Here is a 24,919-nt window from a genome sequence, read left to right as displayed (position 1 = left end):
CGGGTGCAGTTTTTTGGCATATAAATGATGTCCTGATGAAGCCCGTTTGGTCCTTTTGGGGCTTGTTTTTGAGTTGTAGGTGGACACAATGCCTTTACTTTATATATTTATTTTTAGGTGGTACCAAGAATCAAACCCAGATAGGTAAGCGCTCTACCACTGAGCTTCACCCCCAGCCCCTGTGTGGCTTTTCTGAGGCACCCTGTGGTGTCTGGGCAGAGAGTAAACATAGGGAGGCTAAGGGGAGAGGGACATGGGAAGCTGGTGACGGCCCCCAGGCGGAGAGGACCTGGGCTTGCTGGGCCGGGCATTGCCAGAGGCTGGGAATGCGCCAGAGCTGGGGCTTGCTGGTGGCTTAGAGGTGGGAAACCAACCCCAGCCTTGGCCTTGAACTCAGATGGCTAGAGCCTGGAGGGGCTGGGGCTGCGGGAAGCTGCTGCCCATCTGCCAGCCCGAGGCGGGAGGGTGGGGAGCATGGAGGTGTGGGAGGCCTTTCGTGTGCATATAAAGTATGGGGAAGGTGGGGCATGTCTGTCAATTTGGGAGTTGACCGGTTACAAATGACATTTAGAGCCACAAGGAGCAGTGAAGTGGCCCCAGGAGGGAGAGGAGCAGCAGCCTTTGGACCGTGTGCTCGGCCATTGTGCTGAACGGCCACGTCTGGCTTCATGGGCTCGGAGCGAGGCGCTGATGAGCTGGAAGGCGGACGAGGCTGAGGGGTCCCGACGGGCTTGGCTCTGAACTGTCCAATCAAGGAGGAAGATCTGTGTCCCGGGGCCAGGGAAGTCGGCGAGGACCCCATCCTCCCTGGCTGGGGACATAGTTTAATTCGGGGGGAGGAATCCACACTGGGACCCCAGCTGTGGAGTGGAGACTCTGGCTTAGCTAGCCTGGTGCCCACCGGCTGCCTGGGGTCTTTGAGGCCCCATCCCCGGTTCGTTGGGGACGTGAGGAACATTTTCACAGGCTCCTCCTTCAAGGATGAGAAGCAGCTGACAGGAGCGAGCACCAGATGTTTTTTGGATGAGATTTTTGGAGTCCTGGACATGGAATCCCTAAATCCAAAAGAAATTTTCCTTTTTGTAAAAATACCCTCTTCGCCATCCTGTCGCTCACCCATGACTGGGGTGGGAGTGGGGAGACTTCAGAACGGAAAGTCGGCAGAGTTCCACACACGCTACCCGAAACGAGGTTGCTATTTGGGGACCTTCTCATGGTCAAGGTCGGGCCCAGCAGATGGTACTGGGTTCCCTGTCCCAGATTCTGCTCCCTGTGACCTGTCTGTTTTGAGCAGTGTCCAGGGCCAAGGCAAGAACGGGGCTGGGGTGAGGGGTCCTCCTGCTTCTTCTGGACTGATGGGTGGGAGCTGGGAGGTCGGACACTCAGTCCTAAAAGCCGGGAGGTCCAAACTGGGCTGAGCCGGTCACTGGTCACCTGAATGAGGGAGTTGTGCCTCCGGCTGCATCTGAGATGCTTGATTTTATGAATGCTAATTTAGGTTGTGTGCCTTGGAGTTTTAACCATGAAAGGGGAGGGAAGGATGTCCACACAGGAAAGCTGGAGGCTCCTCATTCCACGGGAGACACATTGTTATAAACAATCTCTTACTCGTAAGGACACAAAACTCAGTGGAATTTTTTAAAACATTAAGAAAAATTTTAATTGACATGTAGCAATTGTATATATTTATAGGAGTACAATGTGGCATTTTAACACATGTATACAATTGTATCCGTCACAGAGGTGACTGGCATATGGGTCACTTCAGACACTAATCGTTTCTTGTGGTTGTTTTTTTTTTTGTGTGTGTGTGTGAATCAGTGACGCAGGAGGGACGAGGAGAGGGAGAACCAGCGTGGGATAACCCTTGCTGCAGAGGGCAGGGGAGAGGGTCTGTGGAATTGTGGTCTTGGACCAGTGCCTAGGTCAAGCAACAGTGGGGCAAGCCAGTGGCACGTGCCTTCATCCTAGCAGCTCTGGAGGCCGAGGCAGGAGGATCATGAGTTCAAAGTCAGCCTCAGCAATTCAGAGAGGCCCTAACCAACTTAGCAACCGCCGGGGTTCAATCCCAGATACCAAAAAAAAGGGGGGACAAGATTTCTAAACCCCACCTTGTGCTTAAGAGTCGTCCCCACCATTGGCACGTCCTCTGTCGTCCTCTGCTTCATCACCCTCCCTCGGCTCCGGCTAGTCGTCCCCATCTCCCTGTCTCATCATCGGTGGCCCCTCCTCAGCAGGGCCACTGGCAGCCCTGGGCTCCGTCTTCCCCTCTGCTCTTTGTCCCAGCTGCCTGTTTCCTCGGTTCCTTTTTCCCATGGAGAACCCACTTCTCCTTTCACCCGGATCAGCTCCTCCTCGGTGGTTGACGGTCGTCTCCTTTTGACTTTCCAGACTTGGAAGAAGACCCGCGCTGTCCACTCTCGCCCCCTGAGAGGGCACCTCGCCCCCTGAGAGGGCACCTCGCCCTAGTGGAGGAGGGGGACATGCTCCGGGTCACGGGGAATCCTGTCCTGGTCATGCCATTGACTGTCACAGGCCAAGTCAAAGGAGGGGCAGAGGGGACGGCGAAGGGTGTGCGGCTGCTGACCCGCCTGTCCCCGTGCAGACCATCCTGCGCCTGAAGTGGTCGTTCCGCCCCCCCAGCAGCGGCCTGCAGGGAAGCAGAGCCCTTGTGCACAGAGCGGGCTGCAGTCCCGTCTACCTGGAGAAGGTCGCCGCAGCGCCAGATTCCCTGACCACAGGTCTGAGATGCCCCATGACCCCCGGAGCTCCGGCTTGTTGGTAGCATGGCTAGCCAGCGTGCTTGGTGACAAGGTTCCTCAGCAAGACAAAAAAAAAAAAAAAAAGAAAAATGAAAAATGTAGCTGAAGAATCAAAATAATGACTCACAGGAGGGGGACGGAGGCAGTCCTCGTCCTGCGTCTCCTGCTCCCAGGCCACGTGTGAAGGAGCCAACCGCGGCTCGGGGTCAGAGAGGCTGCCCTAGATGCCCAGTGCCCTCTGCATCGGTTATTTTGAAATATTTGGTTCATTGTTGTCAAGCGCCGTTCTCCTCCTGTGCTGCAAAACACTGAGACTCATTCCTCACGTCCAACTGCTCCCCTGTCCCATGGCCACCCTCCCTCCACGTCCCACACTCCCAGGGGACTACTGGGAACCGCTGTTCTGCTCTCAGCTTCTGTCACTGGAGTCCTTGGGTGAAGGCCCCAACAGACCAGGTTCAGCCACCCGTCCCAATATGCCGCAGGCACAGGCAGTGGTGCAGGCTGGGAGGAGCTTAAATCAGCGCAGTCACAGTGGGGAGAACAGACATAGGGGTGCAAGGGGTGCAGTGACTAAAACGTTGAGGTTTTTTTTTTTTTTGGTACAGGAATTGAACCCAGGGGTGCTTAACCCCTGAGCTGCATCCCCAACCTTTTTTTTAATATTTTATTTAAAGACAGAGTCTTCCTAAGCTGCTTAGGGCCTCGCTAAGTTCCTGTTGAGGCTGGCTTTGCACTTTTGATCCTCCTGCCTCAGCCTCCAAGCTGCTGGGATCACCCACGTGCGCTACCACGCCCGGCTTAACCTTGAGGTTTTCTAGAAAGGCAATGGTTCCGGCTTGGGTCTGGAGTGTCCCCCACAGGCTCATGCATTGAAGGCTTGGTCCCCAGTGCAGCGGGGCTCAGAGGAGGGGCTTTTAAGAAATGATGGGCTCCGAGCTGGTCAGCGGATGACTCCATTCGATGGACTAATAATTTCAATGGACTCTCAGGAGGGGCTGCCACCCAGCTGGAGGAAGTAGGTGCCTGGGGACATGCCCTGGGGGACTTGATCTTATTCCTGGCACCTTCCCCCCTTTCTCTCTGCTTTCTGGCTGTCACGGGTGGACTGGCTCCTTCCACCTTCATGTCCTGCCTCACCTCAAGCCCAAAGCCGGGGAAGCCACTGGCCGTGGACTGAAACCATGAGACAAAATCAAACTTCCTTCCCCTGGGGTTGTCCTTGGCCAGCATTTTGGTCACAGGGAAGAAAAACCTTCGAAGGTGCGGCTGGTGGATAAGTCACCCTGGTCAGGCCACCATCTGCTTGGCCATTAGCTCAGGACCGACTCTGCAAGGTGACCCTGGAGATGTCCTCATCACGTAAGGGGGACATCTGGTCCCCATGGGAGGATCACTCCTGCCTGGCCAAGGTTAAGGTCATAAGGGAGTTCAGGGCTGGAGCCTGCGATTCCACTCTGAGGTCACTAATATGCCTGGGCCGTGCTGAGCGGCACCGACCCAAGGTTAAGGTCATTAGGGAGACAGAGGCCACAGGAGGGCAGAGACGCCAGGCCTCCCCCTGCCTTCAGTCCCCCGTGGGCATCCGCAGGCCTGAGAGTCACTGCTGTTAGGAAAAGCTGCTCTAATTCTCTGTGACGCTCGTCCAGATGAGAACATGTGGCATTTGTCTTTCTGTGCCCGACTTGTTTCATTTAACAGAACATCCTCCTGTTCGATCCTTGTTTCTGTAAAGGACAGAATTTTCTTTTTTTAAATGGCTGAATAATATCACCACACACACACACACACACACACACACACTCACAATTCAGTGTCACAATTCAGTGGAATTTTTATAATTCAAATACCAAGAAGGGATTTTGTTATTTTTTGTACTGGGATTTAGACTCAGGGGCACGCAACCCCTGAGCCCCATCCCCAGCCCTATTTTGTCTTTTATTTAGAGACAAGGTCTCACTGAGTTGCTTAGCACCTCACTATTGTGGAGGCTGGCTTCAAACTTGCAATCCTCCTGCCTCAGCCTCCCGAGTCACTGAGATCACAGGTGTGTGCCACTGTGCCTGGCCCAAGAAGGGAATCTTGAAATTTTGTGCCTGAAATTAATCAGTGGTGAAGAGGTGCCCTAGGGCTTGCTCTGGGTGGCAGATCTTGGCAGGGAGCTTTCTGGGTATTGAAAACATTCTAGAACTTGGTCATGGCTGTGGGTCTAGGGGCTTGGACACTTACCAGCATCTTTGAGCTGGACATTTGAGGGGAGAATATGTTCTGTCTTACTGCATCCATTTGTCTTAATTAAAAAAAAAAAACAACAACTTTTTAAAGTTCACTTAAAAGCTCAAGCAGAGGGCAGCGGGTGTGGCTCAGGGGTAGAGGGCTTGCCTGGCCTCCAGGACCGGGTTCTACCCAGAGTGCTACAAGCCAAACCAAAAATTCCAGGAGAGACAGGACTGGCTTGCATCCCCAGAACCATGGAAAAGTGAAAGTGGAACCAAGATGTTCAGGCTCAGGGAGCTGCGGGGGGGGGGGGGGGGGGGGGGGGGGGGCTTCCTCCTGGGCGCCACTGAGCCGCTGGAGGCCAAGCCGGAGGGAAGAGGAGGGCCCTCTGTGTCCCGAGCACCAGAGGCCAGGAGGAGGCTCAGGTGTCCCTCAGGGGAGGGACCCAGCTGCCCAGGGGACCTAAGGAGGAGAAGCCAGGTCACAGAGGGCAGGGGCGTGGTTTCCTGCAGAAGCCGGGTTGGTGACACCAGAGAGCCGTGGTGGGTGGTGGCAGTCAGGGCCACCCAGCCCCTTGGTGGTCAGGGGAGGGCATCGTGGGTCAGGTTTGGGGCTCTGGAGGGTCGTTTTGCTGGGACCAGCCGCAGAGGGAAGGCATTTGCACTTTCTGGCCCAGGTCTGGCGCGGGTTCTTCAAGTCGTCCCGAGGCTGCTCTGGAAGCCTGGTGCCAGGCTAACTGGACACTGGAGGTGAAAGGGACATACCAGGAGGGAGAGGACAGCCCAGGAGGCAGCTAGGGCTGCAGGAGGCCCCTGGCCAAGAGTGAGGGAAAAGTGGTGAGGAGGACTTTGGATGTTAGTTTTTTTTTTTTAACTTCAATTTTTATGGTGCAGGTTTCACTGTGAATTAAGAGAAGTGGTTTTTGAGGGGCAGAAGGTGTGGCTGCCCAGGGCCTCCTGAGCCAGGGCTGGATGGTCTGCACGTGCCGATGGCCGCAGCCCTGGTGACTGCAGGGCTGGCCACAGGAGGAGGTGGAGGCTCAGGTGCTGGGGGAGGGCTGAGCCCCGACATCCTCACTGCGTGAGCCGCGGGCCCCGTGACCAGCACCCCATCTTCCTGGGACCTTCCTGCTCATTAGTGAGAGAACCCCCGACCTTGGCCCGTAGCAGGGCCCTCTGTAGAGACCCCACAGTAAAGTAGGCCACCCTCTCCCTGCCCCGTCCTGGTGTCCATTCTCAGCCGTTCAGCGTGGGCGGAGGCCGGGTGGAGGATGAGTCCCCAGTCCCCAGCCAGTCGGGGGCCCCAGGGCGAGGAGACAAGGCTCCTGCCACCTGGGCGCGCTCAGTCCACGGAGGCGACTCCTGGGAACCTGTGCTCAGGCCACGGCTCAGGCCACGGCCCAGGCCAGGGGCTGTTTAAAAGCTGGGGCCAAGGGAGGGTGGGGAGCCAGCGGAAGCTCCCTGGAGGAGGTGACAGTGGGGGTGGGGAGTCCAGGCAGGGGCTGTGGGCGCCTTGGGGACCCTGGGGCCGCGTTTCCGAAGGAAAGACTCCACCTGTCCACGGCTTTTCCAGACTGGGTTCCCGGGGCACCCAGGGCTTCCGGAAGGAACCCTGAGTTACACGTTGCCGAGGTCACGAGGTCACGTGCCTCTGTCCCCAGGGAGCCTTTAAAGCCAAGAGGACACTGGATACTTTCAATTCTTACTTGGAACAGCTGATGTCAGGGGTGGGGTGAGGGGACCTGGACTCGGGCTCACTTCTGCCGCGGTAGGGAGACAGGGGTGTGGCCGTGGCCGGGAGGAGGCAGGGGACTTCCCTGGAGGCCACCCGACAGCTGTTCCTCAGAGCAGACCGTTTGGGGCATCACGTCCCGGGATGAAGGGGGAAGACGAAATGGACCCCCAACCCCCCCAGCAGAGCGCCTCCAGGCCGCTGCGTGGCCCCGTCCTGGCACCTTGCTCCCGCCCTGGCCCCTGCCCCGAGGGGCATCGCCCACAGCCACCCGAAGCCTCAGGACGGCGGACCCATCTCCATCCCAGTTTCCCAGTTTCTGGAGACGCAGGGCTCCCGGCCACAGGCCTGCTCGGTGCGAGAAGCCGAACACGCTCAGATTGATTGCTCTGAGAGCTGGGGCGGTCTCCCGGGCCCGCTTGATGTAGTTTCCGAGCGTTTTGTTTAAAAAGGAGATTTTCTGACAGCAGCGTTTGCCTCGCGCTTACAGCGAGGGCGAGGCTTCCAGGGATGGAGTTCCCACTCGGGGCGGGGACTCAATTAACCTGGGAAACAGATGGAAAGGCAGAGCTCAGAGGGGTCAAGGAGCTTGCCCAAGGCCACACAGCCCAGGGAAAGGTCAGAGCAGAGTTGAATGCTGCTCCACCTGGTTCCAGCCCAGGGCGGCCTCTTTCCTCTGCCTCCCAGCTGACCTGACCTCTGAAGGTAAACCACGGGTGAGAGAGCCCAGCAGCGGCCAGGGCTTGTGCAGGAGACAGAGACCCGGAACTGAGTGTAAAAATACCCAGGCATGTTTCAGGGGACCCTTGAGTCTCCAAACAGTATGTTTTGTGGCAAGATTATTTTGTAAAATGCAGGTGGCAGAGGGTCCGGTGGGGCATGAGCTGGGTACTGACTTCCTAAATTCCAGTTCTGAGCCAGTACCTCATATGGCTATTTAAATTTAATTAAAATGAAATAAAATTTAAAAACTGAGCTCCTCACGTGCACTGACCACTTTTGAAATGCTCAGGACCCGCCCACGCAGATGTCGGGGTGCGCAGAAAGCATCGTCCCCAGCCACCAGCTGCCTGATCCTGTCTGTCCTGACTGTCCTGGGGGAGGGGCCCCGGGCACAGCTGTTTGAGGTCGGAGCCTCTGCAGCCGAGGTCCCTGTAGATGCCACCCCAGCGCCTGAGCCTCTGGAGCAGTTTCAGCCCCAGGGACACCAATAAAAGGGAGGTGGCAGACGAGTGGCTGCTACCCGCGGCCTTGCTGCTCCGGGCGGCCCCAGGACCCTGGCATCTCCTGGGAGCCTGTTAGAGAAGCGGCTCCGTCTCCGCGCCAGGCCCCCTGAACGGGAAGCTGCCCTTTAACAAGGTCCCAGGCGATTCACGGGCACGTTCAGGTTTGAGAAGCTCCGACTGAAGAGACAGGCTGAGCGGGGGCGAAATCCTGCTCCGAATACAGGAAACCAAACAGAGATTTTCAGATTCCAGAAGCAGCCTTAGCCCCTGCTGACCCCCCACAGCAGGTGAGTCAGCCTTCATCACAGATGGTGGACAGCTCAGTGACACGGCAACTACAGACTTCCAAGGACAGACCCCGGGCGGGGGGGGGGGTGGGAAGCTGGGAGACCTGCCCACTCTCCACCTCCAGTCACAGTGGGTCACCTCCCTGCAGCAGAGAAGCAGAATCACATCCTGACCTCAGGGATGCTCCCTTTCTTTAATTATTTAGGTGCTGGGGATTGAACCCAGGGGTGCGGAGCCACATCCCCGGCCCTTGGGTCTTATTTTGAGACAAGATCTGATGAAGCTGCTGAGGCTGGCCTCAAACTTGCAATCCTCCTGCCTCAGCCTCCCCAGTCCTGAGATTACAGGTGCGCGCCACCACGCCCGGCAGAAGGCTGCCTTTTAAATCAGATTTTCCAAGTTTGCTTTTCTTCCCAGTGTATTTGGCTGGACGATCAAACACAGGATCATTTAAACACAGGCTGCTGGAACAGGGCTGTGCATCCCCCACCCCACCCGAGGTGTGACGCTCTGCAGGGCTCAGAGTCTGGGAAGGAACCAGCCTCAAGCCCACGGATGAAGAAAACAGGTGCTAAAGGAAGTTCCAGCTTCAGCCAGGGCCAAGAAGAGGCTTAGAACTGGCCGCCTGCTGGCCCCGCAGGGGGTGTTGCTGCTGGGGAAGGCTGGGTCAGGCTGGGCTGGAGGAGCCCCCAGCTCCAGGGAGGCTGACTCACCCCCCACGCCCCCCCTTCCCAGTCCTCCTGGTCTTCCTTATTTTCATCCCTGGAACCAAGATACATTGCCAAACGGCGATTTCTCCCCCAGCAAGAGCCCTCCTGGAGGGTGGACTTTAAAATATTCATTGTTACAAGTTGCTCTCAGCAATAAAGCAGAGAACAGGATTCCGGGGAGTGTGGAGGGGACAGTGACATGGGCCCAGCAGGGAGCCCGGGGCTGGGGCACTGCAAAGCCGCTTTGAGAGGAGAGACACTGTGGGAGAGGACACTCTGGAAACAATCGGTCAAGGGTAGCCAGAGCGAAGGTCAAAGCTCCCTTTACCCTGAAAAATCAAAACAGCCTGCATTAGGCCCCTGCTCCCGCCTCTCCAGCACTCGGGGCCCTTATTTTGGTAACGAAATCTGATTTCCCTCCAGGGAACACTCTGTTGCCCATGGCACGGGATCTTGGTGGATCTGTCAATCAAGATGCTGGCCCCGCCCTTGGCTAGGGGCAGGCTCATGACCCAGGTGGGGCCAACTCGACAGGAGACACGGGAGGACCTGGAGACTTTGGATTCATCCATCCTGATGGTGTCTGGGGAGGCCGCTCCCTCATTCTTGCAGGATTCCTGGCAACTAAAACCTTTCTGGTCTTTCTTGAGGTCTGGCTCTTCTCTTTCCTGAGATTCCAAGAGTCATCCCACGGCATTTCAATACATGACTTTTTTTTTTTTTTTTAAAGTTAGAGAGAATTGGTTTCTATTATTTGTAACTAAGACCCCAAACTAACACAAACCCAAAAGCTCAGCAACAGGGCTTAGACCAAACAAGTATGATACGGCACACAAACGGAATACTACGCAACCAGGCACAGTGATGACATAAATGTATATTTGTTGACACGGAAAGAGGTTCACATTGTATCATTAAGTGCAAAAGCAGATTATAAGAAAACAGTATGCATAGGATGATACCATGTTTGCAAAATATATATTCTATATATTCGTAGAAAAAGATCTAGAGGAAAATATAACAGTATTCATTCTGGAGAGTAGGATGGCGAGTGATTTTTGCTTCCTGCTTATCTTGATATCCTGACTTTTCTACAGGGTTTGTGCAGTGGGTTTCCTTATTTTGCTTTTTAGTACCTGCAGTGGGCCTAGAGAGACTGCAGCGACTGATTTCCCCGAGGCCCCCCGGGGTTCCTGCCATGGGGACTGTGCCCCCACCGCTCTGCTCAAGAGGATTCTGGGGGGCTGAGTCCCCAGAACAAAGGAAAAGAACAGAGCCACGGGGAGGGGCTCCGCATCATCCTGTGGCTCCAGCCATGGGACACGTTGTGGACGAGACTCGCTTCAGTGTGGGGACGAGCTCCTGGTCCTGCCCATGGTCTCAGGGCCTCCTGGGGGCAGTGGTGGGCACCGTGAGGGCGGGACGGGGGTCTGGGCTTGCCGGGTGCTGGATGCTCTTATGGCTGCACCTCCTCATCTTGAGGTCTTGGTTTGAAAGTTATCTGTCCTGGGGGATTCCTAGGCCCCTAAGAGTGGTCCTGGCCACGGCTGGCTCAGCCCACCCCGTCTCCTGTGCCTGCACCTGCAGGCCCCTCACCCAGCTCAAGGTTGCCTTTATGATCCGCCTCCTTGACTGCCGGCTTATGACTGTCCTGCTCTTGGCCGTGTCCCTGTCCTCTAGGCCAGCCTCTGCCGAATGACAGTCCATGAACAGAGGCCCAGGGTGGCCAGGAAACTACCTCTGCCCTTTTAGTGGCTGTGTGACCTCAGGCAAGTTGCTGCTCCTCTCTGGGCTTCCTCCAACCCTCAACCTGAGTCTAAAGCCCCAACTTTAGCGACAGGGTCGGCTCGCGCTTCCTGAATGTGTTCAGACCCATTTAAGGGAAAGCAATACAAGTGGAAATGGCTCACTAAATCAGACCTTGGATCCACCGCTGGTTGGTTCTCCTTTCCCCCAGCGTCACTGGTGTGCAATGAGCCCAATCTTATTCCTTATTCAATCAACTCCTTTATTCCAGTTCACAGGTTTCCATGACAATAATGGAAGTAGCACTAGTGACCTGTAACACTTAGGCCCAAATCAAAGGGAGCCCCTCCGCAAAACCCCCAGGTGAATGACCCGTGGTCGACCAGGTGCGCGCTGGCAGCAGGCGGTGGGATGAGAGGAGGGTCGGGACCAAGTGGGGCTGCCCACCGCGTCCCCGATCGGGAGGGCTCCGCGGAGCACGCACGGGATTTTTGAAAATGATATTCATCATCGTAAGAGGCTCGAGTGTCAAGAAAAAGCAAATTAAGCAAAAACAAAACAAAACAAAACAAAAAACCAAGCAAGAAAACCCCCAAAGGAAAGGAAGCGAATGGACACTCGGGGTCAGAGTGCCGACGCCCGTCCTTGGCCCCGATGGCGAGGGGGTGGGTTTCGTAGAAATTCTCCGTAGAAAGGAATGTCTGGCCTCGGTCACATCGGCGTGACCGCGGCCCTAGTGACAGCGCTGAGACTCCAGGTCCTGTGTCCTCACAGAGGAAAAGTAGTGGCCAGTCTGACTCGTCGTCTGTCCAGGGTCTGCCCGGGGCTGGGCCGGCGTTCCCCGTCCCTGGGGGAGCAGTCCCGGGTCCCCTGGGTCCCCGAGAGGCCAGGCATCGCTGAGCGCCCAGAGCGGTGGGGACGGTCAGTATGGGCGCCGGGTGCTGCCGGAGCTGTCCGAGTGGTTCACGGGCAGCGGGTGGGCCTCGGTGTTGAACACCCAGTCTTCCAGGGAGAGCGTGTCGTCCTCGGAGAACAGGAGATAGAGGTATCTGCGCCCAGGGCAGGGAGCGAGAAGAGCCGGTCAGGCTGGGGACAGGCCTGGGGCCCAGGGCAGGAAGGACACTGGACGCCGAGGAAAGCCCCCAGTTTGGGATCCAAGCGACCTGGTTTACACCTGGCTGGGTCCCCAGTCAGCTTGGCTGCCTGGCCCTGGGTGCCAGCCCCGTCAGGACCCTGGAGGCCGGCTCACAGCTTGACACAGGGCGGGAGTGTGCTGCTGTCTGGACCCTTCTTTTCTCTTTTTGGGAGGGGGGATTGACCCCAGGGTTGCTTTACCACTGAGCCACATCCCCAGCCCTTTTTGTTTAACTTAGGGTTTTGCTAAGTTGCTGAGGCTGGCCTCAAACTTGTGATCCTCCTGCCTCAGCCTCCTGAGCTGCTGGGGTGACAGGTGGGGGTGCCACTGGGCCCACCTGTACCTGTCCAAACTCTTGCCTGGGCCCCTCCACACTCTGGGCACATCAGGGCACCTCAGGGAGCACAGCAGGGACTCCAGGACTCTAGCTGCAGGGCAGGAGCTGACCAGGGCGGTTTAAGGCTCAGGGTCTGCTGTGGCCGACTCCCAGCCAAGGAGCAAGGGTGGGAGGCTGCAGGCCTGGAGGGAAGGCGCGTGAGCACTGTCCCACCTGGGGACCTGGAGCACGTCACCACGGTCCTGTTTGACAGGGAGGACGGAGTCTCAGAGAACTGGGGACCAGGAGTGGTGGAGAGCTGACGTGGCCTCCAGTGTCCAGGGTGGATTCTGGGGCTGGACTTGGGCTCTGTCTCATTGAGGGGAGGGACTGCCGGGCCCTAGCGCCCCCCGGCCCTGCTCTGGGGCTGTCCCCCCCCCCCCCGCCCCGTGGACCCCCGGCGACAGGGAGCCCGGCTGCCCGCCCGAGGGCCCACTCACTTGAGCGTCTCGGCCAGGAAGAAGCTCTGCTGCTTGTTGTCGTGGCGGGGCGCCGTGCTGTAGACGTTGTGGATCCCCGAGAAGCCCGCCTGGGTCCGGCAGTACCGCTCCAGCGCCTGCGGGGGGCGCCGCTTAGCGGGAGGGGACGGGCCTCGGGACAGCCCGACCCCTGCCCTCGTGGGGGCGAAGGCCAAGTGGACGGAGCCAGCAGGCCCGGGAGTGGGGAGTGGACTCGGCACCCCCCCCCCCGCCCCGGGGCTCCTCTGGGCCAGAGCTACGAGGCCGCAGCCCGAGGGTGGGCAGGGGCTGGCGGGGAGGACAGGGGCGCAGCAGGCACCAGGGAACCTTCTGGAACCCCACCTGCCACCCGGGGAAGGTGGCCAGGTGAGGGGGCTGGGCCAACATCGGGCTCGGGGAGTGGCCGGGCCACCTGGGCCGGGCAGGCGGTGGCAAGAGGACGAGGTGAGCGGCTGGCGCGGCCAGAGGGGGCTCCCCACACCCGCCCGGCCTGGGGGTGCTCTGGGGCCCGCGCGCGCTCCCGGCCCAGGTCTGCTGGGGACCACAGCGCGGACCCCTAGCAGGTGGGCAGCCCGCCTGGCCCTCCTCCCGGGCCCTGGCTGCGACTGCGGTGTCTGTGGGACGCCGTCCCCCGGCCACTCACCGTCACCACCTCCCAGCCCCACTCCCGGTAGATGGGGTCGTGCGTGAGCCGCCACAGGTACATGTAGCTCTCCACCACCTCCGGCCGCAGGATGTAGTAGCTCTCGCCCTCGTGCGTGGCCTCCGCCTCCTTGTTGGAGTTGAACCAGAAGGCCTCGGGCCCCAGCTTGGTGTCTGCGGGGGCAGCAGAGGACCCGCTGGGACCCGCACCTCCGGCTCTCCTGGGGTGACCTCGCGGGGGGACCCAGCTGCACCGGGAAGACGCACCCCTTCCCCGGGCCTCAGGGGCCCCGGCAAGACCCCAGAGCTTCAGGGATTAGGGGGGGCTCTGAAGGGGCCACGCTCTGCCCCAGATGGTGGGACCCCAGCTGTCCGCGGGCTGTGGCTAGACTCAGGCAGGACAGGGCTTCAGCTGGGGCACCTTCGGGGCAGTGCTGTGGGTGGGCTCGGGGCTTCTCGGTGCTCCAACACCCTGACGTCAAAGACCCCCTTTCTTAGCAAACTGCCCTTGACACCTCCTGGGTTGGGTCTGGGGGAGAGGGAAGGAAGCCCCCTGACTGACAGAGGGGCAGTAGAGGAGGCCGGCCTGTGGGTCTGGGCTCTACCGTGATCATTTGTTTCCTTTTCCATGATTAATTTTAACGGCCAGCACAGCTCCCATCTGTGGGCAGTGCGGGGTGTTGGACGTACACTACCTCAATCTGAAGAAAGCTATTTTTTTGCTAAGATAGATGCTACAATACTCCCCTCGTGCATGTGGAAACTGAGGACCAGAGAGGCTAAGTAATTTGTCCAAGGCAACACAGCAAGTGGTGGCTGAGCTGGGGTGTGACCCGGGATCTGTCTGATGCCTTGTCCCCCCAGGCTGTGCTTTCTCTCTCTCCTTCCTCGGATCTAACTCTCTAGGTCCAAAGTTTAGGGTGTGTGGCTCAGGTCTTCCTCCCTCCGCTGCCTGCACATCCTGCCAGGCCAGCTGAGCGCCCCCATCCATCTGGGTTGGGAGCCCCACGTGGGTGGCTTCCTCAGGAGCCGGGCTGGAGCTCGGGTGGGACGTCGTCCTGGAGGGCTTCCTGGAAGAGGAGGGATCTAGGCCCCGCCCCTCCCACCTGTCAGATGGTGACGCGGCTGGAGCCCCAGGACAACACGGTGGTTGTGCCACGTTGCTAACAGGGTGAGGGCAGCGGGCAGCCAGGCTGGCGGGAGCACTGGGCCCTGCCGAGGGACCGTCCTCTATGATGGGGCTGACTGTCCCAGACAAAGGGGCAGCTCTCCATTACCCCAGGCCACCGGTTGGTGACGGCCCTGGCTGAGCTCCGCCAGGAGAATGGAGACCGGCTTTGGGCCTCACTGCCAGCCTCCCCTGGAGCTCGGAGCCCCTGCGCCAGGGCCGAGGCCTGCTGCCCGGGGAGGCCCTGCCACACTCTGGGAGACCCATGCCACTGTCCCCGCCAGACAGACAAGGGACTAGGGGCCACCCAGCTGAGGCGGCAGGCCCTGAGCCGGGGGTCTGCACGGCAGGTCTGGGGGCCTCTGCTCCCACCAGGAGGCCGGGGGGGGCGTGTGGCGAGGCAGCGCGGGGGGCAGGCTGGACACCAGGAGACCTGGCCCTACCCAGGCTCGGCTGCTGGGGTGCAGTGTGGCTTTGGCCAAGTCTCTTCCCCTCTCTGGGCTGACTCAGTTTCCCCATGTGCAGAGCAAGGGCTGGGCTCCTGCTGCCCACGTGGCGTCTGACCCTGCGTCTGGCCAGTCTGCGCTGGGGGCCAGGTGTGGGTGGGTGCTGACCAGAGCCCTCGAGCTTCCTGGTGATCTCGGCTAAGTGACCAGGGTACCAGGGGGTGGTGAGCCCGCCTGCAGGTGCCGTGGGGGCAGAGGCAGGCTCCCAGGAGGGGACTCAGGGTGGGGACTTCCTGGGACAGGACGCCTGTGTTTCTGTCTCGGGGTTTGGAGGACTCTGCCCCCTGCCTCCTGGGACGGTGGCTGAGTCTCCCCACCTGGTTGTGAGGTTCAGGGACCTTGTGGGTCAAGTGCCAGACAGCACCTGACGTTCAGCTTCAGCGCCCGGACTGCTCAGCCCTCACTCAAAAGCCACCTCACTTCCACTCCCTGCACTCACTGCTGCTCTTTCCAGTTCTTCCTGCTGTCTAGCCTCAGTCTCTGCTGCTGCCCCCTCCCCTTGCAGGGTTACCTGAGCGGGCGTATGACTCGTGGCACGTCCTGGTGATCTGGGCTGCGAGCTCTTGGTAGTGGGCCCTCTTTTCTTCCTTGGCATCCTCAGCGCCGAGGGCGATCATGCCCCCCGAGAAGCAGGCCAGGTGCCCCATCTTGTGGTCCAGAATCCCCCCTCGCCACTCGGCGATGTAGGTCAGCCCCCCGGGAGAGACATTCAGCAAGTACATCTCTATGGCCTGGGAGCAAGGGGGTGGGGCGGGGAGGGGCGTGGGTAAGAGAAGGGGGGAGGGCGTGTGAGCACAGGCGGCCGCGCTGCAGCCCCTCCACCCCAGCAAAGCGGCCCCTGACCCCGGCCGGACGTGGTCCCTGGCAGGGCCTGGCACCCGGAGCCGAGCCTGGGGCCTGGGGGAGGCAGGCGGAGGCCGGGCGACCGCTGGGCCTCAGGGAGTCCCCTGTGTGGCCTTCACATCTTGTACATCTCAGACACCTTTAAAGGTGACCCTGTCCTCGGTCAGCACTCCCGCCATCTCCCTTCTCCGGGAAGAGGTTCCCTGTGCTTTATCCGATTATCAGAAAGGACCCCAAAGGCACTGGAGCTGCCCTCCCGGGGTCCCCTCCTGCAGGCTTCCTCCTTCCGGGCCAGGCGCCCTCTACCAAGGGTGAAGTGGCTTGTCCCAGGTCACCCGGCCGCACCAGGACCAGGGCCCTAGGGCTCTGCTCCTTTGGTGGGAAGGGGCCCCCGAGGGGGCGCTGCTGTTGGCCAGGGCCCGGACGCTGGGGTGCAGATGGCAGGTGACTCCGCCCCCCACTCCTGCCCTCGGTCCCAGGAGCCCAGGAGACCGGGGTACCGCAGGTGGCAGCTCACACCCTCGACGCCAGACCTGATGGGCCTGGGTCCTGGTCACCACCGGGGACCCCTGGGGCCCTCGCCTCGGCCCCTACTCTTGCCTCCAGTCCACTCTGGGGACAGGGTCTGCACTTAACAGTGAACTGTGTCACCCCGTGTCACTGGCCAGAACCTTCAGGGGTCCAGCAGCATCTCCATGAGCGGACTCCGAGATCCAGCCTGCTCTGGGCCCAGTTCGGGGTGCGGACTCTGTGGGCTCGGACTTCTTCTCCAGCGTGGGCTGGTGGCCCTGCAGGTCGGACGCTCTCTCTGTGGCTGGTTCCCTCGGTATCCAGTCGGAGTAGGAGAGCCCACTCCCTCCCAGACTGGCGAGAACTCAGGAAGCCTGCAGAGTGGGCTACTCCCTGCCACCGACTCCCCCCACAAACGTGGGCCACTGTGTCCTCTGTCACCTGCCTCCTGCCCTCCTTCCCCGCACCCACCCCGGCCACACGGGCCTCTCTTCTTTCCTGTCCTCTCCCCTTCAAATAGTTCATGAGCCACTGAGCATTTCCTGGGGTCAGTGCCGTGCCAGGTGTGGGAACAGTGACACCGCGGATGGCGCTGGCCCGGGCGGGGACGCCCACCAGGGACAGAGGCCGCCCCGGGAAACCAAGTGCACAGGAGTTAAAATGGCATCAGCCTTCGAATGAAGCCGACGGGAGGAGACTGGGATGCGGGTGCCCTGCTGTGCAGAGGGCTGGGGGGCCTCTGGCTCTTGGCTGTTCCTCTTCTCACACGCTGATCCTGGGGGTGCTGACCCCAACTCAGCCTTGGGACTACCTCCCAAATGCCACCGGCCCGGGGGGATGCCCGACTGAACTGGGCCCTGCACCCCCTACTCTCTCACCTGCTGGGACCTTTGTACCCGGTGCTGTCCCCACCTGCGGTTTCTGTGTCTGTCCCCCTAGGACTCTGAGCACTATGTGATGGGGGGCCACTGGCCGGGGCCCTCATCCAGCGCCTGGCAGACGCAGACCTCAAGCAGCGTCTGCTCCTGGATGGGCTTTGCTCCCCTCCGCTGCTGGGGCCTGCGGTCGGGCGCCTGGCTGTGGGCCCTTGCTGAGTGACAGATGGGGCAGGCTGGTGATGTGACATGCAGGGCACCTGCTCTGCATGGGGGTTGCTGAGGGGACCTGCAGAGCCACAGGGCTGCCAGCCGATCTGCTCTGGCTGGGCCCGGCTCCTGGGCAGAGCTGGGAAGCAGTGCCACTGTGCCAGGCTCTGTCTTGTGCAGGGAAAGGGAATCAGGGTGGCCCAGGGCCCCGGAGTCTGGCTGAGAGTCACGAGCTGTCAGCATTTTGGATGTAGGAACACAAACATCTAGGGGAGGGATGCAGGTGCCTGGGGCTGAAACTTGGACCTTCCGATCGCCTCCCCGAGGTCATTTCCGTCTGGGGCTGCCCGGGCGAAGTGACTGAGGTGAAGAGGAAATGACGGGCCAGGTCTCTTTGAAGAGGCAGTTGAGATGAGCGATGTGACGATAAAAAAGGACAAGGCCTCCTCAGGCCCCGAGGAAACACGGGCTGGCACAGGCGGCTGAGCTGCCCGGGAAGCTGTGATCCCTGCGGCAGGGCTGAGCAGGCGTCAGGCGTGGGCCTGAGTCTCTGTGGTTTAAGACTCGGGTGGGGACCAGGCGCCGTGCTGCACACCTGTAATCCCAGCGGCTCGGGAGGCTGAGGCAGGAGGAGTTGGAGGAGAACCTCAGCAACTTAGTGAGGCCCTATCTCCAAACAAAAGAGGGCTGGGGCCGTGGCTCAGTGGTTAGGCACCACTGGGTTCAATCCAGGGTACCAAAAAAAAAAAAAAAAGGTTGGGTGACTTTGGATAAATTATCTCACTTTTCTGAAGACTCACTTTGCTCATCTCTAAAATGGGAACACTAGTTCCCGGGAGGGTCACGAGGGCTCGGCGGCTGCTGGTCTCCACGCTCCTTCCTGTGCCTCGTGCGGGACGCCCCGGGAGCTCTCCAGGGGCCCCCTGGCCTGGCCGTCCTGCATTTTGGCAAGTGCAGGCTGCAGGACGGGACTGAGACCCAGGACACAGAGCCCACGTCCACAGAGACCGAGGTGCAGCTCTGCCAGCCCCTGAGGCCTGCTCGGGAGACACTAAGGGGTCAAGGCAGTTAGGCCCATCTGTGCCTTCAACGCCCGCCACAGCTGGACACTGGTCTGACCTCCCGGCGGTCACCCTGACTGCACCCTGGGGTCCCCTAGGAGCTTTCAAATGCTGTCACTGGGCCCTACCCCCTAGAGGTTCTGAGACCACTGGTCAGGGGTTCAGCTGGACGAGGGATCCGGCGGTTCCCCAGGGGACCTCACGAGCCAATGGGGTCGAACGCTCCTTCAAAGGCCCAAACTGGCCAGAGGCCAGCCCTGGGGGGATGGGGTGCGGAGCGGCCAGTTCTCTGCTGTAGGAGCAGGCGCTGTCGGAAGCTCCCGCTCGCTGACAGGAGCCTCCACTGCAGTGCGCCCCGCCGAGGGCAGGGGACGGCTGCTCCTGGACGGGCAGCTCACCCTGCAGGGAAGGCTGAGCCTCCCGCAGCCACGGGCCCAGGTCTGAGCTCGACCAAATCCCAGGGCACAGAGGGCGGGAGCTGGCGCTGAGGTGGGCCTGAGTCCCAGTGACCGCTCCCGGTCAACACTGGCCGGCCTCAGTGCAGGGCAGTGGGCGGGAAACATCCCAGCTCGAGGCCCAAGGGCTCGGCTTTGGAGGCCGTTTCAGAGCTTCTCCAAGCACTGCTGACCTGGCCAGGTTCGTGCAAGCCAAGGGCGTCTGAGGACCGTCCAGCCCTGTCTGCTGACCGCTCACGTCACTCCACCCACAAATCCACCGACTCTCGTCCCCACCGCCCACCATCTGCCTCACACCCACCCACGGTCCGTCTGTCCATCCACTCATCCTCTGTCCTTCCCACCACAGCTCCCCTCTCAGCGCCCATCCCAGTTCTCGGGTGCCCCGTGCCCAGGCCCTGCTTCAGGATGAGCCAGCCTGCCCAGGGGCGGACTCTCGGGGAGCCCCCACGGGGCCTGGAGAGCTGGGCGGGACGTGCAGGGGACGTTCTAGATGCGTCCCAAGTGACAGAAGCCCGGCTCGTGGGGCACAGAGGCTGGGAAGACGCATTGGGAGCAGTTGACAGTGGGTCCCAATGGGACCGGCCACTGAACGCTGTCCTGGGAGAGGAGACCGCTGGACCCCCGTGGGACTAGGGGTGGGGCAGAGGGGAGGTGAAGCCCAGGGGTGGGGGGACCCCGAAGGCAGAGGAGGGGCCTGCCCACCCCTGGCTCCCACTCAGCAGGGCAGCGGGGAAGGAGCCCGGGTTAGAGGGAGTGAGGTGGACGTTCACATCAAGGAGGGGACAGAACAGACCCAACGTGCTCAGCTGGCTCGAGGCCCAGAGCCGGTCCAGGGTCTTTTCATCCACTGGGCTCAACGGTATCTATTGATGGGCTGTGGCTCCCCAGCCCCTTCCCAACAGCTTGGGCTCACAGGATCACTCTGCCTCCTCCTCATCTCAGTCTGCCACCTCTCATCCACACCACCCTGGGGACAGACCCATGGTGGTGCCAGCTCTGCCAGCTCTGTGCTGTGTGGCCCTGAGCAATTGCCTTTCCTTCTCTGGGCCCTGGTTTCCATCTACATCAATAGCCACAGAACTGAAGGCTCCACACATCCAGGAGGCTGCTCCCAACTTGGACATGCTAACTCTGTCACCTCTGGTCGGTGGGAAGATAGTTGAGGGTCTCGTTTTGGCAGGTGCCTTGGGAGCTCCCAGCCCCAGTCTGGCTGCCCCTGGGCATTGGCACGTTCACTGAAGCACAGACATCATGGAGGAGGCATGGGTTTTTGAACTGTGGTTTCTGAATCAGACCGACGGTCACTTCCTATGAGACCTTGGACAAAGACTTCACCTCCTGAGCTTGGGTTTCCTGGCCGGGGGGTGAGGGGGGACAAGCCACTGCAGCCTGTTTCAGGGTGTCTGGGAGGAGTCTCGAGACTGCCAGGCGCCACTGGGGACACTGCTTGTCCTTCTCTCCCAGGGGACTGTGCCAGCCAGCGGCTGATGACCACCCACCCGTGAAGAGCCCAGCGCGTCTTACCTCCAGCGCCTCGTAGTACATGGCTTTGGCCTCCGTGTCGGTCTTGGCAGACATCAGCCAGGATTTGATCAGATATTCATAAAAACTGTCCCCGAGTCCTCCGATGGAGACGTGGTCTGTGAGGGGGAAGAGGACAAGGACGTCACCGCCACCTGCCGCCGGCGGTGGGGGTGTGACGAGGGGGCACAGCTCTCCGTGGGCCTGGGCGCCGGGGGCTGTGTGCAGGTGGAGGGAACCCCGAATGTCACAGGAAGGCCGGTGACACAGGGAGGCCGGTGACACAGGGAGGCCGGTGACACAGGGAGGCCGGTGACACAGGGAGGCAGGGGTCTCGAGCGAGGTGTCGGGTGCCCGAGGGCTCCGGCTCTCCAGGGTGGCAGGTCCCTCTGCCGGCACTGGCGGAGGATGGCCGGTCCCTGCCTATTAACTGTGAACGAGTCGCGTTTCTTTAAAAGACGTTCCGGTGGCAGGAAGCTCAGGGCTTTATTGCCCAGGGACAGCCGAGGTGACTCACCGGGGCTGGCCACGGAAGGAAGAGTCCAGCCCTCGCGTGGCCTCGGGCGCAGAGCCACTCCAGAAAGACGGAGCTCCACTCCAGCAAGTGGGGACGCTGAGCTCCAGGGAGCAGGGGCCAGAACCCGGGAAGACCTCTCCCTGCCCGAGGCCTGTGCCTGCTGGACCCTGGACACAGGGGCCAGACTTGCCCTGGAGCGGGGCCTCGGGGCGGGTCGAGATCTGTCCACCCGGGAGGAGGATGGGCCGCCGAGGACCCCCTGCCCACAGGAGCAGGACTGCCTTCGCCCGAGCGCTCCCAGACCTAACATCGGGAGGCGGACAGGCCCCCAGGGGACTTGGCGAGGGACACACTTTAGAGATGGGGAGGGACATGAGGTGGTCTGAGGGGTGGGGACAGGCACCTGTCTTCGACTCCTCTGGAGGACGGGAGGGAGAGAGGGAGGGAGTGGGGCCCAGTAGGTCTTCAGCTACCATCTCCTGGGTGTCCGCCTCCGGCCAGGAGCTGAACTGTGCTATTTATAGCTCAACCCTCCAAAGCCCTGCGGGCCTGAGCACTGTGCGCCCATTTCCCAGATGGGAACACCAGGGTGAGCCCAGGGAGCTGTCCAAGGCCACCTCACCAAGGCCTCGCTTTCTGCCAAAGGATGAAGAGAAAGATGCATCAAGAGGGGACAGGCGAGGAGAGGGACCCAAAGGCAGAGAGTCGAGATGGGTGGGACGGGAAAGGGGGTCGAGGGGAGGCCTGTCACACAGGAGCAGCCCCCAGGCCTTGCCGGCCCCTGTCCACAGGAACATCCCGGCCCTGCAAAGGGTCTGGCTCCGAAGAAGCCCTGGAGAGAACCGGAACACGGAGAGACGGCACAGGATTGGGGCAGGTGTGGGGGGTCCTCGGGGCTTAGCTACGGGGGGGGGGGGAGAGCCCCTGATGGTGCCGCCCGTCATCCTGGTGGGGGTACAGCCCGACAGGCAGGGGTGCCCGGGGGGTGGGGTGGGGTGGAGGGCAGGCCCAGCGAGCCCCTGACGGGCAGGTCTGTGCCGGGGAGACGTGGGGAAGGCCGCAGGCCACACCGGGCGGGCCCCTGGCCTCGGCTGGTGCTCTCCCTGGGCCTTGGTATCCTTCTCCTCCGTGCTGGCTGACTCCCTCAGCTGCTCGGTGCAGCTTGGGTGTCACTAGGTCCAGGTTCCCATCTGGGGTCTGCAGGAGAGGGGAGCCCGGCCACGGGGTCTCATGGTGTTGGAGACAGGGCTCTCCGGGAGTGTGACAGTCACCTTGCAGGTGGACTTGGCCCAGGTGGACAGCTCTCACCAGGAGGTCCGTCACTGGTTCCTGACCTTGTCACACTCTCATCACACCTGGTGGCAGGAGGCAGGGCCACAGGCCCAGGGCTCCGCAGCATGGAGCTGGGAAGCGGCCAGGCGGAGCCGACAGGCACTCAGACTCCGAGGCCCGGGCCTCCCAGGGCCCCCCCTGAAGGAAGCCTGGGGTTCGGCAGCCAGGGGCCCGGCTGAGGGGCTGCGGACCTCTCCTTACGGTTCTCTGGGCTCTAAGGAGTCGCGGCCTGGTCTCGGCGGGGCCTGGGGCTGCCGGGAGCCAGGGGTTCATGGGGGCTTAGCAGGAGGCTCTTGGGCCTCCCCGTTACCAGGGGCAGCGAGCAGCCTGGGGTGGGTGGGCAGCTGGGCCGCTGCAGCCCTGCCCCCCCCATTCCTGTGGTTGCAAATGGATGCACAGCTCTCACCCTGCTGCCTGGGCTGACCCGAGGACTAGCAGAGTGCCTTCGCCTCATGGAGGTGGGGCTGTGATCATCTGTTTGTGGGATTCAGAAGAATCCCACACAACCCCCAGAGGCCCTGAGATGATCCCGGCACCGAGGCTGGGCGAGGAGGAGGAGGCCGGCGCCGGCTCAGCAGGGCTGGTGACCTCCCCTCTGCTCTTCAGCCGTCGCCGGCTCATACTTTATTAATGTGAAGCAATTTCCCATATGGGAGCGACTGTGCCCCGCCCCGCGGCCCCTGGCACAGGCAGAAAATAAAATCATGCCCCTCTGGGGTGTGTGTGGGGGTCCCCTCTAATTTGCGGAGGGAAAGGGTAGGCAGGGAGGCCACGGCCTCACCTCTCCCCGCGGGGTTTGCTGCCTGCCTGGGGAGGCCGGCTCTACCCTTGCAAGGAGAAGCGGTTCTTGGTTCTTTTTGTTTATTTATTGAGCAGAGCCTCACACAGGCCGGGAAGCACTCTACCCCTGAGCTGTGTTCCCGGCCATTTTTATGTTTTGAGACAGGACCTGGCTGCCGAGCCAGGCTGGCCTCGCACTTGCCATCCTCCTGCCTCGGCCTCCCCAGGCCCAGCCAGGTTCGCAGTTCTCCTTGGTCTCTGTAACTCAGGCCTTCCTCTCCTCTCCTCGCTTTGGGATTTGGCAGGGCATTTTGGGTGAGAATACTTTGCATTTCTGTATTTTGTGGGGGGGGGGAGGGGAGGAGTCCACTTGGGGTGAAGCCATCACTGGGGGAAATTCTTGGGTGGAATTTTCTGGGCCTCCCAGACCTGCAGACGGTAGAGGCTTGGGTGGGAAGGAAAAGCCTCTGTGTTTTCCCGCGAGTCCTTGTCCCTGTCCCCACAGGCCCTGCGTGCATCACTGGCTCTGGGACAACCTGAGTCACCTCTGGAGGGCTGAACGGAACCGGCCTCCCGGCCCCTCCCTTCCTGGCCCACAGGAGTCTTCTCCCTGAGGTGCGCTCTCCCAGGCCACACGCTGAGGCTCAGGTCTGCTTTGCCCTGAGCCCCTGCCACACAGCCAGGGCTGGAGGCTGGGGACATGGAGAGGGTTCACTGTGGGGCAGACAGTGGAGGTGGGGCCTCTGGGCAGGTCTGGGGAAGGCCCCGGAGGCAGTGCCCACGGAACCTGCTGCCATCCCTTCGTGCTGACGGTGACCATGGGACGGGGCCTTGGTCAAGAGGGCGCACTGGGGCCGTGGCCTGCTCCTCCCAGAGCCAGGCTCCTCAAAGGGACGCATCACGCAGAGGCTCGCCCCCACGCCCTCACCCTAGCGTCCTCCCAGCCCACTCAGCTTCCGCAGGTGGCCCCGAGCAGATGCCCGGCGGGGGACGGGGTCACCGTGAATTTCTCTCGTGGCCACACACTGGGTCCTGGCCCTGGAGGTGGGTGGGGGAGCCGCGGCGTCTCTGTACTCACGTTGCTCCCAGGTCCCGGTCACGGGGCTGAGGAAGTTGGGGTACAGGCCGTAGGGCTTCTTCATGTCCCTGAGCACCCTGCGGATCCTCCTGACCTGCGAGGACGGACACGGCACCGCTTCACCCTCCCGAAGCTGCCTGACCCCCGCCCAGCGGGGAAGGGAGGCAGCTGCAGACTCGGGGGAGACCATTCCAGCGAGGCACGAAGGAGAGGTGCCCAGAGGTGGCCATGGCCTGGACCTGTGCCCAGGGGCAGACCACGGCAGGACACGGCCACGGGGGGGCCTGATCCACCACCTGTCCCTGGACTGCACAGGCCACCGCCTGCCCCTCCCCGACTGCACACTGTAGTGAGGAAGTTGTACCCAACAGCAGTCACAGGGACCGTGGGCAGGAGGTGGGGGTGGAGACGCTGGTCAGAGGACACGGACGGTACAGGAGGGATGAGTCCAAGGGCTCTGCTGTTCAGTGACAATGTGTCGTGTTTGTGTAAATCCCCAAGAGAGTACATTTTCAGTCCTCTCTCTCCCCCCAGGAATAATGCGCAGGTGAAGTTTAAAAAGTCAAGGGCCAGAGCGGGGCTGGGGCCCCGTGGTAGAGCACCTGCCTCGCACTCATGAGGCCCTGGGTTCGAGCCTCAGCACGGCATAAAAATAAACAAATGAAAAATAAAGAGATTGTGTCCATCTACAACTAAAAAGTATTAAAAAAAAAAAAAAGAAAAAAAGTCCAGGGCCAGGTGGGGCGGCTCACGCCGGTGATCCCAGCCA

At 61.0% G+C, this 24,919-nt stretch overlaps 1 protein-coding gene and 1 long non-coding RNA gene across 8 annotated transcripts in view; one reads left to right on the top strand and one right to left on the bottom strand.

Annotated features, from left to right (window-relative positions):
• Positions 1-9,791: 9,791 nt before the first annotated feature.
• The window catches only part of Man1c1 (mannosidase alpha class 1C member 1), a 112,999-nt gene continuing 97,871 nt past the window's right edge, over positions 9,792-24,919 (bottom strand). Inside the window, exons 7-13 of one of the 7 annotated variants that reach the window (XM_078025626.1) lie at positions 24,151-24,244; positions 20,447-20,562; positions 16,480-16,596; positions 15,477-15,696; positions 13,293-13,465; positions 12,632-12,747; positions 9,792-11,729 (exon numbers count right to left, since the gene is read on the bottom strand). In XM_078025626.1, the coding sequence (XP_077881752.1) occupies positions 11,603-11,729; positions 12,632-12,747; positions 13,293-13,465; positions 15,477-15,696; positions 16,480-16,596; positions 20,447-20,562; positions 24,151-24,244 (963 nt within the window). In that variant the 3' untranslated portion in view covers positions 9,792-11,602. Of the gene's footprint in view, positions 11,730-11,755; positions 12,395-12,631; positions 12,748-13,292; positions 13,466-15,476; positions 15,697-16,479; positions 16,597-20,446; positions 20,563-22,909; positions 23,518-24,150; positions 24,245-24,919 lie in introns of those variants that run through there. The other 6 variants (XM_078025631.1, XM_078025625.1, XM_078025628.1 and 3 more) reach the window with 6 other exon arrangements.
• On the top strand, positions 23,257-24,822 carry LOC144367952 (uncharacterized). The gene is made up of 2 exons (XR_013427615.1): positions 23,257-23,387; positions 23,578-24,822. It is a non-coding gene; the product is annotated as an uncharacterized LOC144367952 (long non-coding RNA).

This window comes from Ictidomys tridecemlineatus, chromosome 11 (assembly GCF_052094955.1).
Source record: "Ictidomys tridecemlineatus isolate mIctTri1 chromosome 11, mIctTri1.hap1, whole genome shotgun sequence".
Lineage (NCBI taxonomy): Eukaryota > Metazoa > Chordata > Mammalia > Rodentia > Sciuridae > Ictidomys > Ictidomys tridecemlineatus.
The sequence above is the reverse complement of the archived record's forward strand: the minus strand, read 5'-3'. Positions and strand labels throughout refer to the sequence as shown.